Source organism: Hypanus sabinus, chromosome 12 (assembly GCF_030144855.1).
Source record: "Hypanus sabinus isolate sHypSab1 chromosome 12, sHypSab1.hap1, whole genome shotgun sequence".
Classification (NCBI taxonomy): Eukaryota; Metazoa; Chordata; class Chondrichthyes; order Myliobatiformes; family Dasyatidae; genus Hypanus; species Hypanus sabinus.
Genome location: NC_082717.1, coordinates 109,356,327 through 109,373,849, shown reverse-complemented (window position 1 = coordinate 109,373,849; position 17,523 = coordinate 109,356,327). Strand labels below are relative to the sequence as shown.

General features: G+C 41.3%; 1 protein-coding gene across 1 annotated transcript in view; it reads left to right on the top strand.

Moving 5' to 3' along the window:
* The window catches only part of ppm1g (protein phosphatase, Mg2+/Mn2+ dependent, 1G), a 44,046-nt gene extending 36,211 nt beyond the window's left edge, over positions 1 to 7,835 (top strand). Inside the window, exons 9-10 of the mRNA XM_059986719.1 lie at positions 1,397 to 1,499; positions 6,750 to 7,835. Of these exons, the coding sequence (XP_059842702.1) occupies positions 1,397 to 1,499; positions 6,750 to 6,932 (286 nt within the window). The 3' untranslated portion in view covers positions 6,933 to 7,835. The remainder of the gene's footprint in view (positions 1 to 1,396; positions 1,500 to 6,749) is intronic.
* The last annotated feature ends 9,688 nt before the right edge of the window (positions 7,836 to 17,523 follow it).

Below are 17,523 nucleotides of genomic sequence, written 5' to 3'. Positions count from 1 at the left end.
TTGATGTCACGTGTAAGATGTCTGTACATTCCTCTTTATGGAATGCGTAGGTTTTCTCTAGGTGCTGTGGTTTCATCCCATGGTCTAAAGTTGTACTGGTTAGTATTGTAATTGGTTATGTAATTTGTCCCATCTTGAGGCTAAGGTTAAATCAGGTGTTGCTGGGCAGCGTAGCTCAAAATGCCTGAAGGGCCTGTTTCACACTGTATCTTAGTCAATCAATAAATTAATACTGTCAGCATTTTCTCCCAGGCCAACATCTCAGCAGTGAGATCTAAGCTACATTCAGTCATCTTCATTGGGCAGGACATGTGGTTTGCATGCCTGACACCAGATTCCATTCTGAGTTCTTTGTGGCAATAGATTCCAGATGGGCAGAAGAAAATATTCAAGGATGTTTGGCAGGGATTTAAAAAATAAGTAACATCAAGGCTGACTCCTGGGATTTCCATGTCTGCAATCACTGAAAGAGTATTGGGACTGACACAAGTTCAATGCAGAGAAAGCACCCCACCTCCTAAACAACCAACCTGCCGACCCCACTGACTGACACCTTGACATCTGTTGCAAAGTCGTCTCAGAACTTACACAAAGTCTAGAACAAGGGGATAAGTGCCCAGCCATTTAAGATTTCTATCAGATCTATCTCTTTAAGAACTGGATGCACTGTCATCGAGTACATTCATGAGTGAGATCAGTAGGTGTCTCGATTGGGCAGCAAGGTGGATGGAATGCCTGAACTGCAGAGCAGGGAGGTAGGGCTGAGAGGTCCATTTTTGCTTCTGTTTCTAATGTTCTGTTTGGCTTACTTCAATGAAAGGAAGTTGAAGGATTGCCACTATTTCAGTTTCATTACTAAGCATGGCAGGTTGGGATCGGGCACCTGTGGGCTGTGAGAGAGTTGATGTTTTTAGTTTGTGACTTTTCATTGCAGTGATAAAAACACTGCATATCAGCATTTGAAAGATGATATTGCTATGTGAAAGTTGTGCATAGCACAACAGTCTGACGAGAATCTCCACATATTGTTAAATCTGAATAATTAAATTATTATTTTCCCTTTTCCTCTTTAGGCGTCAGACCTTGTTGAATCAGGTGCTTGTTGATCACAATATAATCAATATGAACAGGAAAGGGTTAAAGAGACCCTTTGTTCTTTTCCGCTACTTTAGTTTTAACAAACTTGATGATTGGAATAGTTAAACTTGACTTGAATTTATCCAGTCCCTTGCCTGATCTCAACAATGTTAATCTCCAGTTCCTAATTTTAATCTTTTCAGCACTGACTTGATCTGAGAGATTCTGGAAGTTGATAGATATGCTAAAAGGGCTGAATAGTTTTATTCCTAATCTGGAACTGGATTGTGCAATTCCAGTAATTTGCTTTGCCTTCCAGGAATGTAATGAGCAGTCAAGAGGTTGTGGATTTCATCAGTGAACGCATCAACAAGCGAGATGAGAATGGAGACTTGAGGATGCTGTCTTCCATATCTGAAGAGGTAGGGGCCACATCTCCCACACTTCATTCAGGAAGGATTTATAAAATGTCTGACACAAAATGTCAGAAGAACTCAGCAGGTCAGGTAGCATCTATGGAAATGAATAAACAATCGGTGTTTAAGCGGAGACCCTTCTTTGGGACTGAGAAGGAAGGGGGAAGACGTCAGAATATAGAAAAGGTGGGGGGAGGGGAGAGGATGAGCTGAAAAGTTTTGGGTGAGGCCAGGAAGGGGCGAAAGGTAAAGGGCTGCAGAGGAAGGAATCTAATAGGAGAGAAGAATGGATCGTGGGGAAAGGGGAAGGAGAAGGAGCCCCAGGTGGAGGTGATAGATGAGAAGAGGGAGGAGGTCAGAGTGGGGAATAGAAGGAGGGGGAAGGAGAAGGGAGCCCCAGGTGGAGGTGATAGATGAGAAGAGGGAGGAGGTCAGAGTGGGGAATAGAAGAAGAGGGGGAAGGAGAAGGGAGCCCCAGGTGGAGGTGATAGATGGAGAAGGGAGCCCCAGGTGGAGGTGATAGATGAGAAGAGGGAGGAGGTCAGAGTGGGGAATAGGAGGAGGGGGAAGGAGAAGGGAGCCCCAGGTGGAGGTGATAGATGAGAAGAGGGAGGGGGTCAGAGTGGGGAATAGGAGGAGGGGGAAGGAGAAGGGAGCCCCAGGTGGAGGTGATAGATGGAGAAGGGAGCCCCAGGTGGAGGTGATAGATGAGAAGAGGGAGGAGGTCAGAGAGGGGAATAGAAGAAGAGGGGGAAGAGAGAGGAGTGTTTTTGAAACCAGAAGGCAAAGTGGAAATCCATGCCATTAAGTTGGAAGCTATACAGATGAAACACAAGGTGTTTCTCCTCCACCCTGAGGGTGGCCTCTTTGTGGTAAGAGAGGAAGTCATGGACTGACATGTTGGAACAAGAATGGGAGTTGGAATAAAAATGTTTGGCCACTGGGAAATTCTACTTTTGGAGTGGAGGTACTCAATGAAGTAATGCCTGAACTATACGACGGGTCTCAGCAGTGTCGAGAAAACCACATTCAGAGCACTGGATACAACTGACGACCCCAGCAAACTTGCAGGTGTAGTGCTGCTGCACCTGGAGTAACTTTTTGGGGCCCTGAATGGAGGGGAGTGAGGAGGTGAATGGGCAGGCATAGAACTTTGGCCACTTGCAGGGATAAATGTTCCAGGGAAGATTAATGGGGAGGAATGAATGGACGAGGGAATCCCAGAGGGAGTGATCCCCATGGATCGTCGAGGGGGAGAGGGTAAAGATGTGTTTAGTGGTAGGATCCCTTTGGAGATGACAGAACCTGTGGAGGCTCATAGGGTAATAAGTGAGGAAAAGAGGAACTCTATCCCTGTTAAGGCAGCAAGAAGATGGGGCAAGTGCAGATATCCAAGAAATGGAGGAGATGCGGGTGAGGGTAGCATCAATGGTGGAGGAAAGGAAGTCTTGTTCTTTGAAGGAGGACATCTCTGATGTCCTGGAAATGAAAGTCTCATCCTCGGAACAGATCTGGTGGTGACGAAGGAACGGAGAGAAGAGAATAGCATTTTTTACAGGAGACTGGGTGGGAAGAGGTATAGTCAAGACAACTGTGGGAATCGATAGGTTTATAAACGATGTCAGTCATCAGTTTGTCTCCAGAGATGGAGGCAAAGAGATCAAGAAAGGGGGAGGTCCCAGTGAATTTAAGGGCAGGGTGGAAGTTAGAGGCAAAGTTCATGAAATCTGCAAGCTCGGCATGGGTGCATAAAGCAGCTTCAGTTGTCAACGTAGTGAAGAGTTGGGGAGAATTACCAGACAAGACTTGGAACATGGACTGTTCTACATAGCCAACGAAAAGGCAAGTATAGCTGGTGCCAGTGGCAGTCCCTTGAGTCTGGAGAACGAGTTGAGGATGAGGATAATTTTTGGCAGATGGAGGATGATGGTGGTGGAAGGGAACTGGTTCTTTTATTTAGAAAGAAGCGGAGAGCTTTAAGGCCTTGTTGGGGAATGGAAGTGTATAGGGACTGGACATCCATGGTGAAAATGAGGTGGTCAGGGCCAGTGAGTTGAAAGTTACTGCGCAGTTCAAAGCATGAAAAGTGTAGGTGGGAAGGAACTGAACCAAGGGAGATAAAATAGAGTTGAGGTATGAGGACATGGGTTCAGTGGGACAGGAGCAGGCAGAGCCACTGGGCCTACGCAGACAATCAGGTTTGTGGATCTTGGGTGGGAGATAGAAGCGAGCAGAGTGGGGTAAGAGAAATATGAAATTATTGCCAGTGGTTGGGAATTTATGGTAATATGCCATTTTGTGCTGGAGGATTTAAGTGGAGTAAAAGTGCCATGTTAAAAGATGCTCATCGCCAGCCTAAGGTTGCTCAGCAATGGTTGTCGTTGAGAGTACCTCTCCAAGCCTGGTATTAATTCAGTTTTTTGTGGCAAATGAGGTTACTAATTCAGTAATTGAGTTTGCCACAAACCACCTTCTCCTGCACTGTGGTTAAATGGAAGGACAACTCAGAAAGTAACGTGATTCCCTTCTTTTTGGGCGGGGAACTGAATGCATATTTGGCCATGGGATTACAGATACAGAGATCCAGACGGTTGAAGGTAATCAAGTACTCCGTGACACAAGAGATTTTGCTGGTGTTAGAAATCTTGAGCAATTGGAGAAACTCAGGCAAGCAGGGGGAATGTTTTGGCCCGAAACCCCTCATCATGACTGGAAAGAAAGACAGCAGAAGCCAGAATGAGGTGGTGGGCAGAGGGGAAGGAGTTCAAGCTGGCAGGTGATAAGTGAGTTCAGGTGGGGGGAGAGGATGAGAGGTGAGGAGCTGGGAGGTGGAGTGTGAAGAAAGAAATCGGGTGAAAGCTGCAAGAGCTGAAGGGTTGAAGAGGGAATCCGATAGGAGAGGAGAGTGGACCATAGGGAGAAGGGAAGGAGGAGAGGACCCAGAGGGAAGTGATAGGCAGGTGAGAAGAGAAGGGGTGACAGGGTAACCAAAATGAAAAAAATACTGTGAAATGTGGATCCTTCATTGCTGTGGTCCCAGGACAGCTGCAGGTAGGGGAAAACAATTGTGGTATTTTTTCTGGAAATTTAAGTTTCTTGTTGGTATTAGTAAACTGTGAACTTAGTTCCAATCCCACCACAAATGGGAATTAAAATTCAAGTAATGAAATAAATCTGAATGGAATGATTAGGATTGTGAATCTTCACCAAATAGTAACCATATCCCTATAAAAATCACACTGCTTCATTCAGTATTTTTTTTAACAGAATAAAATATCTTGTTACCCTGTGTATAAATCCAATCCCACATTGTGGGTGACTATCAACTCTCCTTTGCAATGACCCAGCAAGTGATATAGTTTAACGATCAGTAAAGGAGGGACAGCATCCATGTCCATAAATTGATTTTCTGCGGAGGTTAATGTATTCATCTCCATGTACAGATTCCTCCCTGTTCTTGCAGTTAAGAATAGTATTCTGATTTTGAATAGCTCTGAATGTGGAACAAAAAAGATAGTCTTGTTTAGTGCCATACATTTAAAAGGAGTTAAAATTAAACATAGTATTTAGCTCTTTTGTAGACTTATTTACACCTTGAAAAGGACAAGAGTTGTGTATCACCTGATGTTGAAATAAACTGAGAAAATGGCCAAATTGTTCTGCTGTAATACAGTTCTTCTTGCCTAATGTTACCTGTACTGTGACACTTGGGCATGAATAACCAACAGTGGCCTTAATGTTAAAAGTTATCCATTGTGTATTACTTATAATATTGATTAGAGCACAAGACCGTAAGATTTAGGTGCAGAATTAAGCCATTTGATCCATCGAGTCTGCTCCATCATTTCATTATGGCTGATCCATTTTCACCTCAGCCCCCATCCCTTCCTGTCTTGAATAATCAAGAATCTTATCAACCTCTGCTTTAAATGTTTCTAAAGATTTGATCTTCACAACCGCCTGTAACAATGAATTCCACACATTCACCACTCTCTGGCTAAAGAGATTCCTCCTCACCTCTGTTTTAAAAGGACATCCCTGTATTCTGTGGTTGTGTCCTTTAGTCGTAAATTCTTCCATCATATGAAACATCCTCTCCACAGCCACGCTATCAAGGCCTTTCAGCATTCAATAGGCTTCAATTAAGTCACTCATCCTTTTGAATTCCAGTGAATGCAGGCCCAGAGCCATCAAATGCTCTTCATATGACATGCTGTTCAATCTAGGGATCACTTCTGTGAACCTCTTTTGAAGGTGGTTAGTTTAACTCTTAGTTTAAAATACTTTAAGACGTCATGTAACATGGATAACAATTAATATGCAGAGTACAGTATAGCCCAAAATATTCACCAGTACAACTACTTCTGTACAGTTGAGGGTTATTTTATCCTTGTACTTCAAACAAATTTAGAACAAAGCCCTTTGTAAAAGCTCATAAATTAACTTAGTGTGTGCTTTTGTAATTATAGCTCTAGGCTGGGTCTACACTCTAATCATATATTAGGAGAATAGGGTTCCTTTCTGTTAATGGTGTGAGTTGACAAGGCTTTTTATCACAGCATTTATTATCTTTTTTTGTGCATTTGATACCCTCTGCTTGTTAATCTCTCCTTGTTCTCTTCTACTCCAACTATGCTTGCCACCGATAAATACTCAGCTATATTTGCCTGACTTTGCATATTTTCTGTATACTATAGCTTGGGAATTTGTACCATAGAAATCAATTAGATTTACTATCACTGACTTGTATGATGGCAAATTTGTTTTGTGAAAGTAGTGCATGCCAAGACATAAATTACTTTAAATTGCAAAATTTAATAATGCTATTAGAATAACATTTATGCGTTTAGAAATTCAGAAATCTAATGGAAGAGGGGAAGAAGCTGTTCTTGAATTCATCCTGATGAAGGGTTTCAGCCCGAAACGTCATCACTACCTCCTCCCATAGATGCTGTCTGACCTGCTGAGTTCGGCCAGCATTTTGTATTATTTATTTATTAACTGAAATTCTACACTTCATGTCATTTTCTATCATTGACCTTTGTTATTTGATAACTCAAATAAATTTTCACTGTCTTGGGATGCAGTTCATGTGTAGATATGGGCCAGGAACAAGAATCTAAATTAGCCAAGTTCACAGTGTAGAAGGCCATAGGAGCCTTTAAAATTTTTTTTCATTGTCTGCAGCAAATGCTTGCATGAAGCTTTGGTGTTTCTTCAAGTCCTCTAGCACTCTTTCACTTTATGTATTTGTAGCTGCTGGATCACTGTTTGGCACCCGACACGTCTGGAGATGGAACTGGATGTGACAACATGACTTGTATTATCATCACTTTTAAACCGCGGCCTGTGAAAAGCCAGGTTGACTGCAGCAAGCGGAAACGCTGTGACTTGACAGACGATGAGAAAGAAAATGGGAAAAAGGCAAAAAGTGAATAACTTGAAGGGATTGGGAATCAACTGAGACCCAGCATCATTGTGTAATTAAAGAACTTGATAACTTTTTTAAAAAAAATATAGCAAGCAATTGCTGGAAATTGTATAAAATAAATCTGCAGTATTGTACAATGTAGCCTTAGTTTGCCACCCTAGATTACTGTGTGTCTGAAGCACATGCCCTTGAGCAGCAGTCAGTCCAGGGGTCCTACATTGTTACTCACACCCTGTCAGAGACAAAAAACAAGTGAATGTTTTGAGTTTTTCATTGTGGGTTTGGGGAGGTGTGAAAGTTTGAGAATAAATGGGATCCACTCCTTTTTCATGGAATTTTTGATACAGGAAATGCATCAATTCACTCCACAAAAATGCTAATGCTTCAGAAGTCATACTGAATGATTTTTCAATGCAAATGTCTGAAATGAAGACTCGTTTTTTAAAAAAAAGCAAGGAGGGGTGAGATGGTTAAATTTGCATAAACTGAGTTTATTTCTAAAGTCAACAGTTCATTGAAATACTGTCTGTCAATGCTTGGAAGTGGAGAAACGGTGCAGAGGTGATGTTTTGTGCTGCCGATTCGTCTTTTGTGTTGCAGGTGAGAATGGGGAGGATGACGTGGAGAAAAATATCTTTAGAATTTTTCAATATTTCAATTTTTAAAAGATCAGGAGATTATTAGTATTTTGGCAGTATGTGAAATTGTAATCGTAAAGGCAGAGTTAGATCTGAAAATGGTTTCAGCTTACTTTCACTTCCTTTGTTAAACTGCTTCTACTCATTTAATGTCAAAAGCATCATCGACTTCTGAAAGGTATGAAGTCATTAGTATGATCTGAAGCTGCACAAATGCTATACCTAAAAGGAACTTTCAACCAATTTTATATATTAAAAGAAAACAGAATTTTTAATTTTTTTAAAGGCTGTTTTTTTTTCAGTTGCATTATTATACGATCAGAATACTGTTATCTGAGAACCTTGATAATGAGCGTTACTGTTTAGTTTCCAGGTAATTTGGTCCACAGTTAATCAATTTAAATGCTGATTGCATTGTTAATGCAGGATTGATTCTCCCTGTTGCTTTGAGATCCATTTTCAATCAAATATTCACCTTGTTTTTAAAATCACAAAGGTAAGGGCTAATTTTTTTCTCAATTAAGAATCTTGGATTTGCATCCTTGCTTCACCTTGATTTTGTTGATGGTTTGGTTAAGGCGAGAAGGAAAAGGTGTGTTCAGCAAGTCGGGCAGCGCAATGAAGAGGGGAAAACAGCCAGAATTTTGGGTTGGCTTCTAAAGGGTCTTTAACCCAGAACTTAATTTTTTATCATTCTACAAATGATTCCCTGAGATACTGTGTTTTTTACAACTACAGCATTCTCTTTCCAGCTCATACTTCCACCATCTACATTTTTTGTTTGCTTCTGTGATGGCAGAGGGGTAGATTGATGTGGCTATTCATCATGAACATTCCTGACGATTTTTTTTTGTGGACCATTAGGTGTCTTGTACCATTGAATAAGCCATCCATCATATCAAATTGATTTAGTTAACACACCTTTTTTAAATAGAAAAGCTGGTATTAGCATATACTGTGGATTCCCGGTTAATGAGACACATCAGGACCCGGTACGTTTCTGCCCAATTAAGTGGCTGCCCGAATTATCCGAAGTTTCTTGAAAGTAGTTCAAAAGATGTATATATTTTTTTGAAAACGACAAACTACCATTTAACTGGGTAACAAATGTATTTAAAAAAAACACAGAACAAATTGTAACACTATCAATATTACTACAGTATGATAAAACTGTATTAGTTCATATTGGTTACTGACGGAAGTATTCATCGAACGTATGCTGGTGTGTTCCCTTAACTATAAATGAAGAAAATCACGCAGACTCCTAGTGCAGTTAATAGACTGCCTTCAGAGCTTTCCTGCATGAAGTAATGTCATTATCCAACAATATAAATTTCATGACATCCTGTGTATTCATCAGCTCAGGTTCAGTGGTGCTGTCCTTAACATTTTCCTCTTCTTCATATTGCCTGCCCTGGTACCTCGATGCACTGCTTTCAACAATTACATCTCCCAAATGTTAATTTCCATTGTAACATTCAAGATGAACGTTGATGCCTTCATATTCTCCAGAGTTCCCAACTTGAAGTAGTGAAATTGATTTATTTTCATTCCAAGCTGTTTCCAGCATCTCCAAGCCTGAATGCTTGAAACCATAGTGAGCAAAACAGTTCTGAATTGCTGTTTACTTCTTTCCAACTATCACTGACAAGCTCTACTGCCTGTAGAAGGTTGCTCCTTGCACTCATTTCCTTGCCTGTCAGTAAATTGTTTTCAATTGCTTAAACAATGTCTTAACTTTCTGTGATAAAACTTATTTAAATTTTTTGATTTCCATATTCATTGGCTGCACCGAGGATACTGTACTGGCAGGCAGAATTTCCAGTGGAAGCATTGACAATTCTCATTCTACATTAGGGTGTATTGCACAATTATCAACAATTTTGCTTGATTTCCGCTGTACATCTTATCTCAACTCGTCAGCTTTTTTTTAAATTTCAGAGTCACCCACACATTCCTAATAGCATAGTACTCAATTGTAAATTATCCATTCTTAGCCCCTAAAGTATCGAGGTTTAACACAATAGCCATCAATTTCTTTTTATCGGTTCCTGACATATTTGAACAACACAACAGTTATGTGATCCATTGCTTCCTTTGAACCTGGTGATGTGTGTTTGTAGCAAAGGGATCAGTCTAGTATGGCAGAATAAAAATAAGCCTTTTTAAATTGGCATTGTAGATATCATCTGTACAAAATTTTTAAATCAAGTTGGAGAATTTGGTAGATTTTCATGTTTCTGCACTTGTAGCATCAGCATTACCGTTTTTGCTGTCTGCTTTCTTGAATCTAATGTGGTGCCTACATTTCTATTAAACAACCAACCATCTTTTGATTTTAAAATCTTCATGACCCAACTTCTTAGCTAGTTCCTGACTTTTTTCCCCCCAACACACAACCATTGGTTGAGGGCCTCTTCAACATCTGGACCCTTAACTTCATGCTTTTATTTTTGGATATTCTGTGTTGTCCTTTGTGTGCTTCTCAGTTTATCTTGCTGATGTATCAAGCTTGCAATTAGAGATTTTGGCAGTCAGTTAACTTTTTTTCAGCTGACGATGAGTGGTGTTAGGCAGATGGCTTTTAATTTGGTCCAGTAAGGTAATTTTTTTTTCAGCTAGAGTCAGACCTTCTTGTGGCGTCTTGGCAAGGGTTTCAATTTTTTAAAATCAAAATTTAAAAAAAAGTTATCATTAATCAATGCTTTTTGGATCAGCCTCTGTCGACCCAAATGGATAGCATAACACAAATATACGCAGTTGTTTGCACTAAGCCAATGTAGTGTCTAAAATGGCCACCCAAGTGTATGTGACTAACCATCTCCTGCCCTGAATAAGCAACAGTGTCACAAATAAATTAAGGGAATCTCAGCTATTTTCTTGACTTGTTTTGTTCTTTGAGTTGTCCCATATAAACACAGGCTTGATTATCTGATGGCCGAAATTCACCAGAATCCACTATTAATGGTAATATCGCATCAGTCTCTTTCAAGTGCCAGTTTTCATGTAAGTATATTCTGTTTCATCCAAGGAAAGCACTGACTGATGATCGATTTTTAAAAAAATATTTTTTTTGAGTGCTCTCCAGGAAATGTCTCTGCATAGCTTGTTTATCGAGCTGAATAGGTTTGAAGTGTGACACCCTTATATCATTAAACCCTTGGAAACCCTCCTGTCTCCAAATCGGTAGGTTGAGGGTTGAGGCCCTGCTCCAGCCACGTTGGTTGACACTTGAGTCAGGGCCTATTTCAGGGTTGCATCTATCTGCCTTCCTAATGTGTTACTTGAAACATTGAAGGGTTTTCTGGGGGGAAACTAATCTCAGCAGTGTCTCGCCCCAATAAGCTCCTTTTGGTTCTGTTGGACCTTTATTGTGAATGAATTGGCTGTTACAGTTCTCTATATTTCGATAACCAAAGCCTGCCTGACTGGCAATATAAGGTGCTATATAAATGACAATTCTTTCCTATTAACAAATATCTGATGTGAAGCCTTAGCCTAATTATTTCTGTCTAACTGTTGTCAGAGTTGTGAACTTTTATTATCATTATAAATGGTTGGATATTTTGAGGTCTGGGATTTTCTTCTCTCTTTAGAAAACTGTGATATTTACATTGATTAATCCTGCTCAGCATGAACTCTTGATTTTATAGTTTTAACCACGGCACCTTGTGGATTTGGGCAGTGTGAGAAACATGTCCTCTTTTTTTTGCTGTCTTTACACCTTTCATCTTCAAATTTGCTTCAAAATGTCAACCTTGGAACTGAAATCTGGTAACGTCAAAGACAAACCGTGGGAGGTTTTTTGTAAATAAGTACATACTTGTAGCCAGCTTGGCAAGACAGTAACACCAAGAGATTTCTAGCCTGCATTGGCGTAAAGGGCACACATGCATGCAGCTACCTCTAGATTAATTGGATGATTTCTCTCTGCACTAACTGATAGTTTTATTCATTTTGCAGTGTTTATTGCTGCTTTAGATTAATCCAACAGGGAATTTGCTAAACTTTTCTTTCTCAGTTATGGCTGGGAGGGCAGTGGCCAGATGGGACTGGACTAGCTCACTGGATAACACAGCTGGCAAGGATAAGCTGGCTCATGGCACCTCTTGATGCTGTATAAATTGTTGATTCCTTCCCTTTTCCAACTAAATGATGAAATTGTCGCTACCAGATGGACTGATATAATCTATGCAAGAGAATAAAGTAGAATCAGGGAGATAATAAAATATGACAGCAGAGGGACAGGCCCATCAACCTGCATCTGGACACTAGGCCTCCATGCCCCTCCTCTCCATGTACTTATTATAAATATTGAAACCAAACCCTCATCTACCACTTCTGCCTGCAGCTCGTTTCCACACTCTCACCACCCTCTGGAGCAGTTCAGCTTGAACATTCCACTTTTCACCCTTAACCCATGACCTGTAATTCTAGTATTGCCTAACCTCTAGAAAAAGCCTGCTTGCATTTGCCCTATCTATACCACCTGTATATTTCTATACTTGCAGCTTGGGTAACTTGGTCTTCCATTTAAAAAAAACCTTGCCCAGGCTTGCGCCCTGGAAACTTTTCAAGGTACAAATCTATGGTCTATTGAGACTAACGGAGGCCTACATATCTCCATCAAATCACCCCTCATTCTTCCCTGCTCCTAACCTAGTCATTATTTCCTTTTCACACAACCCCTCCAATCCCTGCAAGATCCTTGTAAATTTTCTCTTCTGCTCTTTCAATCTTATTTGCATCTGAGAGGTAGGTGACCAAAACTGCACACAATACTCCAACTTGGGTGTTACCAATGCCTTATACAACTCTAACATAATATCCTGTACTTAATTATTTGAATTATGGAGGCTAATGTGCCAAAAGCTTTCTTTTGACCCTGTTTACCTGTGATTCCACTTTCAAGGAATTGTGGACCTGTATTCCAAGATCCCTTTGTTCTACCACACTTCTCGGAGCCCTACTGCTCACTGTAAGCCCTAACCTGGTTTGTCCTCCCAATGTGTAATGCCTCACACTTGTCTGCATTAGATTCCATCCATTTTTCAACTCATTTTTCCCACTGCAAGCCATGATGGTCTTCGTCACTGTCCACTACACCCCAAACCTTGGTGTCATCAAATCTGTTGATCTAGTTGACCACATTAACATTGAGATAGTTGATATCAATGACAATGATCATCACCGATCCCTGCAGCACACCACCAGTCACAGGCTTCCAGTCAGAGAGGCAACCATATACTACCTCTGGTGTATCACACAAAGCCAATGTCTAATCCAATTTGTACCTAATCTTGGATGCCAAGTACCTGAACTTTCTTGACCAGTCTCCCATGTGGGACCTTGTCAGATGCCTTGCTGAAGTCCATGTAGACAATATCCACTGCCTTCATCAACTTTCCTACTAACTACCTCGAAAACCTGAGATGGCTTCAATACAACCTACCACATACAAAACTATGCTGACTATCCCTAAACAGTCCCTGTCTATCCAAATACTTATCATTCAAACCCTTAGAATACCATCCAATAAGTTTCCCATTACTGATGTCGGGCTCACTGGCTTGTTCTTGGAGCCTTTCTTAAACATAGTAACGACATTAGCTATCCTCCAGCATCTCACCTAGGGCTAAGGACATTTGCATTAGTTCTGCACTGGCCTCCAGGGTCGGAGGGAGCAGCTTCTCAGACTCTGGGGAACTCTCCACATTAATTTGCCTCGAAGGCAAATACCTGTTTTGTATACAGACCATGACCTCCCTGCTGCTTTGTCTCAGTTTTGTACACTATCCCAGATTCGATGAAATGTAAAAAATTCACTTTAAGATCTCTCTCCTCTTTCTTCTCTTTCCCCACTCCCCCATCTTTGTCAGATACATCAGAGATGACCAGTGATTTTTCCAAAGGACCAATTCTGCCCCTTGCATTTCTTCCGATTTTAATTTTACTTTATCTGTAGAAGCCTTGGGATTTTCGTCTGCTAGAGCAACCCATGCCTTTTTTTTTTAAAAGCTCTCCTGATTTCCTTGTGTTAATTTGAGTATCTTGTACTGCTCAACTGCCTCATTTTCTCATTCTTGCCTCTACCCGCTATATACCTCCTTCCCCCCCCCCCCCTTGAGCAGGGTTTCAATATCTCTCAGATCAAAGTTCTCTAATCATACCTTTTATTCTGACAGCAACTTACAAACTCTGTACAGTACTCTCACTTTTGTAGGCCTCCTTTGACAGAAAATAACTTGTCCCAATCCACACTTGCCAGATCCTTTCTCTAATTTAGAATATCAACCCAAGGACAAGACCTATCATTTTCCATTATTACCTGGAAATTTAATGGCATTTTGATCACTAGATGCAAAGTGTTCCCCTACGCAAACTTGTCACCTGCTCTGTCTCATTCCTAACAGGAGATCCAGTATCACACTCTGGAAGGTCTGTGCATTGATTAAGGAAACTTCCCTGAACGCACTTGACCACTTTTCCCATCCAGCCCTTTTACAGCATGGAAGTCCCAGTCGATATGTGGAAATTTTAAAATCATCTAGTATCACAGCTGTATGTTTCTTGCAACAGTCTGCAATCTCTGCAAGTTTGCTCCTCTAAATCCTGTGGACTATTGGGTGGTCTGTAAATATATTCCTACTAATGTGGCCATCCCGTTCTTTTTCCTGTGTTCCACCTATATAGCCTCAGTACAGAAGCTCTCCAGTCTGAGCACTGCCCTAATTAGTAATGCCATCTCTCCCCTAAGTCCTTGAACCTACTTTCTGAACAATCTTAAACAATTAAATTGTAGGGTTATGACCTGGGTAGGAGAGAAGGGTTAGTTTGATTGTGGAGTATGCTTATACAGATTGGCATAATAGAACGGGCCAAAGGGCTGTACTATGCTATACTCTGTTCTAATAATAGCACCTCCCAAGCCAACAATCTCCATCAGTGACTGACAATGACTTCAATACAACAAAAGTTGACTAAGAATTGATTCTCATTCAGGATATGGAAAGGGGAGAAAATAGTAGCCTTTCGAAGTACAAAATCAAATGTTGACTTTATTATCTGCACACATGCAAAGAATGACATGGCCACATCACATAGCATTAGAAACATGACATTCACAGCAGGGACATAGAACACAAAACAGTAGAACACATGAAAAGGCCCAATTTATTGGTCAAGGCTCCAGCATTCTAATCTCTGACCTATTAACCTGGGGCATGTCCCATTAGGCCCTATATTTGTTAAGAAGCCCAACACTACTCCTTTCATCATCTCACTGCCTTAGCATATTGACATGCACCACACTGATCCCCCTAGCCTCCGTGTCCTCCTTGGTAAATAATGATTTACTCATGTAGGACCTCACACATGTTTTTTCCATTATCCTTGAGTGATTCTACCTGCTCTCCAGTTATCCTCTTGATGTGGTATACGTATAGAAGCCCTTGGAATTCTCTGTAATCCAAGGACTTTTCATAGCCTAGCTGGCTTTCCAAGTTACCTTCATGAGTTGTTTCTTTATAAATCCTCAAGGGTTCCATTTGATTTTAGCTTCAAAATGTTACATATGCTTTGTATTTCTTGATGAAAGTTACAACTTTCAATATCCAAGGCTTCCTTGGCATACTAGTCCTCCCGTTCTCACTGGAGCATGCCTGGGCACCCTCCATGTGTCAGATGTGGACTTGCCCCAAAACAGCTATTCCTTATTCCTCCCTAGTTCCTACCTAATATTCTTCTAAATTTGACCTGCTCCAATTTAATATTCTCCTGCAGATTCTGGACTTACCCTTGCCTACAACACACACAAAATGCTGGAGGAACTCAGCAAGCCCGGCAGCATCTGTGGGGAAGAGTAAACAGTCGACATTTTGGGCCAAGACCTCAGGACTGATGAAGAGTCTGAGAAAAAACGTTGACTATTAACTCTTTTTCACAGATGCTGCCTGGCCTGCTGAGCTCCTCTAGCATTGTATCTGTGTCTGTGTGTGTGGTTTGCTTGGATTTCCAGCATCTGCAGATTTTCTTGTCTTCATCCCTGCCTACAACCATATTGTGGTTACTGTTCCCTAAATGCTCTTCCACTGGAAGTTTAGATATTTGGCCGTGCTCCCAGCATGGCCCCTCATTAGATTATCTACATATTGATTTAAGAAGCCCTCCTGGATGCACCCAAAATTCTGCCCCAGGTAAACCTCTCCCAGTCCATATTGGGGAAGAGAAAGTCAGCCATGGCAACAACCTAATCTACCTGCATATCTTCCGGAATGTCCCAGTGGCAATTGGGGGGAAGGTGGTCTGTTGTATAACCCCATCATTGTCTGCAATTTTAAAACAATATTTGACTTTTACCCATGTAGAATCAGTGGATGAGCCCTCCATTATGTCCTTTCTGAATTCAGCTGTGATACTGTTCCTGATTAATAGTGCAGCACCATGCCCTCATCTTCTCTTCCCCCTCCCCCCAATCTTTTCTAGAACACCAAAACCCTGGTACATTAAGCATTTAGTCCCATCCTTTTTCCAACCAAATCTCTAATGGCCTCAACATCATACGGGCATGGATTTGTGTATGCAACTTCAGAATAGGGTACCCTTATCCATTATACTAGCATTAAAATAAACACACGTCAATCTGTCCATCCCATTCTACACCTTGCTCTTGCCCGTTGTTCCTTACAAATTCACTGGTCATGACAATTTTTTAATTTAGTGATAGAGCACAGTAAGCCTCCCAATGAGTCTGTTCTCCAATTGCACCAATGTGACCAATTAACCTACTAACCTATATATCTTTAGAATGTGGGAAGAAACATGATGTGGTCACAGAGAGATGAGAATTGAACTTGGGTTGCTGACGCTGTAAAGATTACACTAAAGACTATTGCTGCCCAACTACTTCCCTCTTGGTCCCTCCACTCTCTGACCTTGATGTTTTGGTTTCCATCCTAGTTTCAACTCTCCCAGCCAGGATGTTGGTTCCTCTGCAATTTGGATGCACTCTGTTCCGCCTCTACAGGTTGCTCCAGCCTCGGCTGGCATTGCAATTACCCAAGAACCTGAAACTCTCCCCCCTGCATCAGTTCCTGCCTCATATTCATCTGTTTGATCCTTCTATTCTTGTTGTGACATTGGGAGTGATCCAGAGATGATATCCGAGGCTCTGCTTTTCAGCTGTGTTCCATACTCACTGTGCATTAGGACCTCTTCCCTCTGCTCTACCTGTGCTGTAGGTGCATTGTGACCTCTGGCTGCTCTATGTCCTTGAGAATGTTCTGCAGCTGCTCTGAGACGTCCTCAACCCTGGCATCTTTTGCAGCGGCGTAATCTACCATCTCCGATCTGATTACCACAGATATCAATACTAATATCCTACCAGTATTATCCTGCTTTCTTTTACCCTTCCCCACTGAACTTTGCAGCTGGCTGTAGTGCCAATGAGCAGGTCACTGCTGCTATGAACTCCCACCCCAGCAGAACCCAAAGTGGAATCCTGAACAGTTTGCTTGTTCACTATCTTTCCTGTTCAAAATAGACTAATTATCAAAGTACATGTACACGTGTTGCCATACTCAGCTCCCTTTTCTTGCAGCCATTCACAGTAGAATAAGAAATACAATAGAATCAGTGAAGAATTACACAAAGTCTGACAACCAACATGCAAAAGAAGGCAAACTGCAAATACAAAATATAATAATACTGAGAGCATAATCTATACAGTCTTCAAAAGTGAGGCTATAGGTTGTGGAGTCAGTATAGGGCTGAGGTGAGTGAAGTTATCCACATGAGGTGGGTATGACTTAGGCTAAAACTCTTGTCTGGGATGCTCTCGGTATCCTGGGAATCCTAGGTAGATCCAGCTCCAGCTCCTTCACACATTCAGGCAGCCTGCAGCTGGGCACAGTTCCTACAGGTGAAGTCATCAGGATCTCTAATGTAAATATACAGGAAAGAG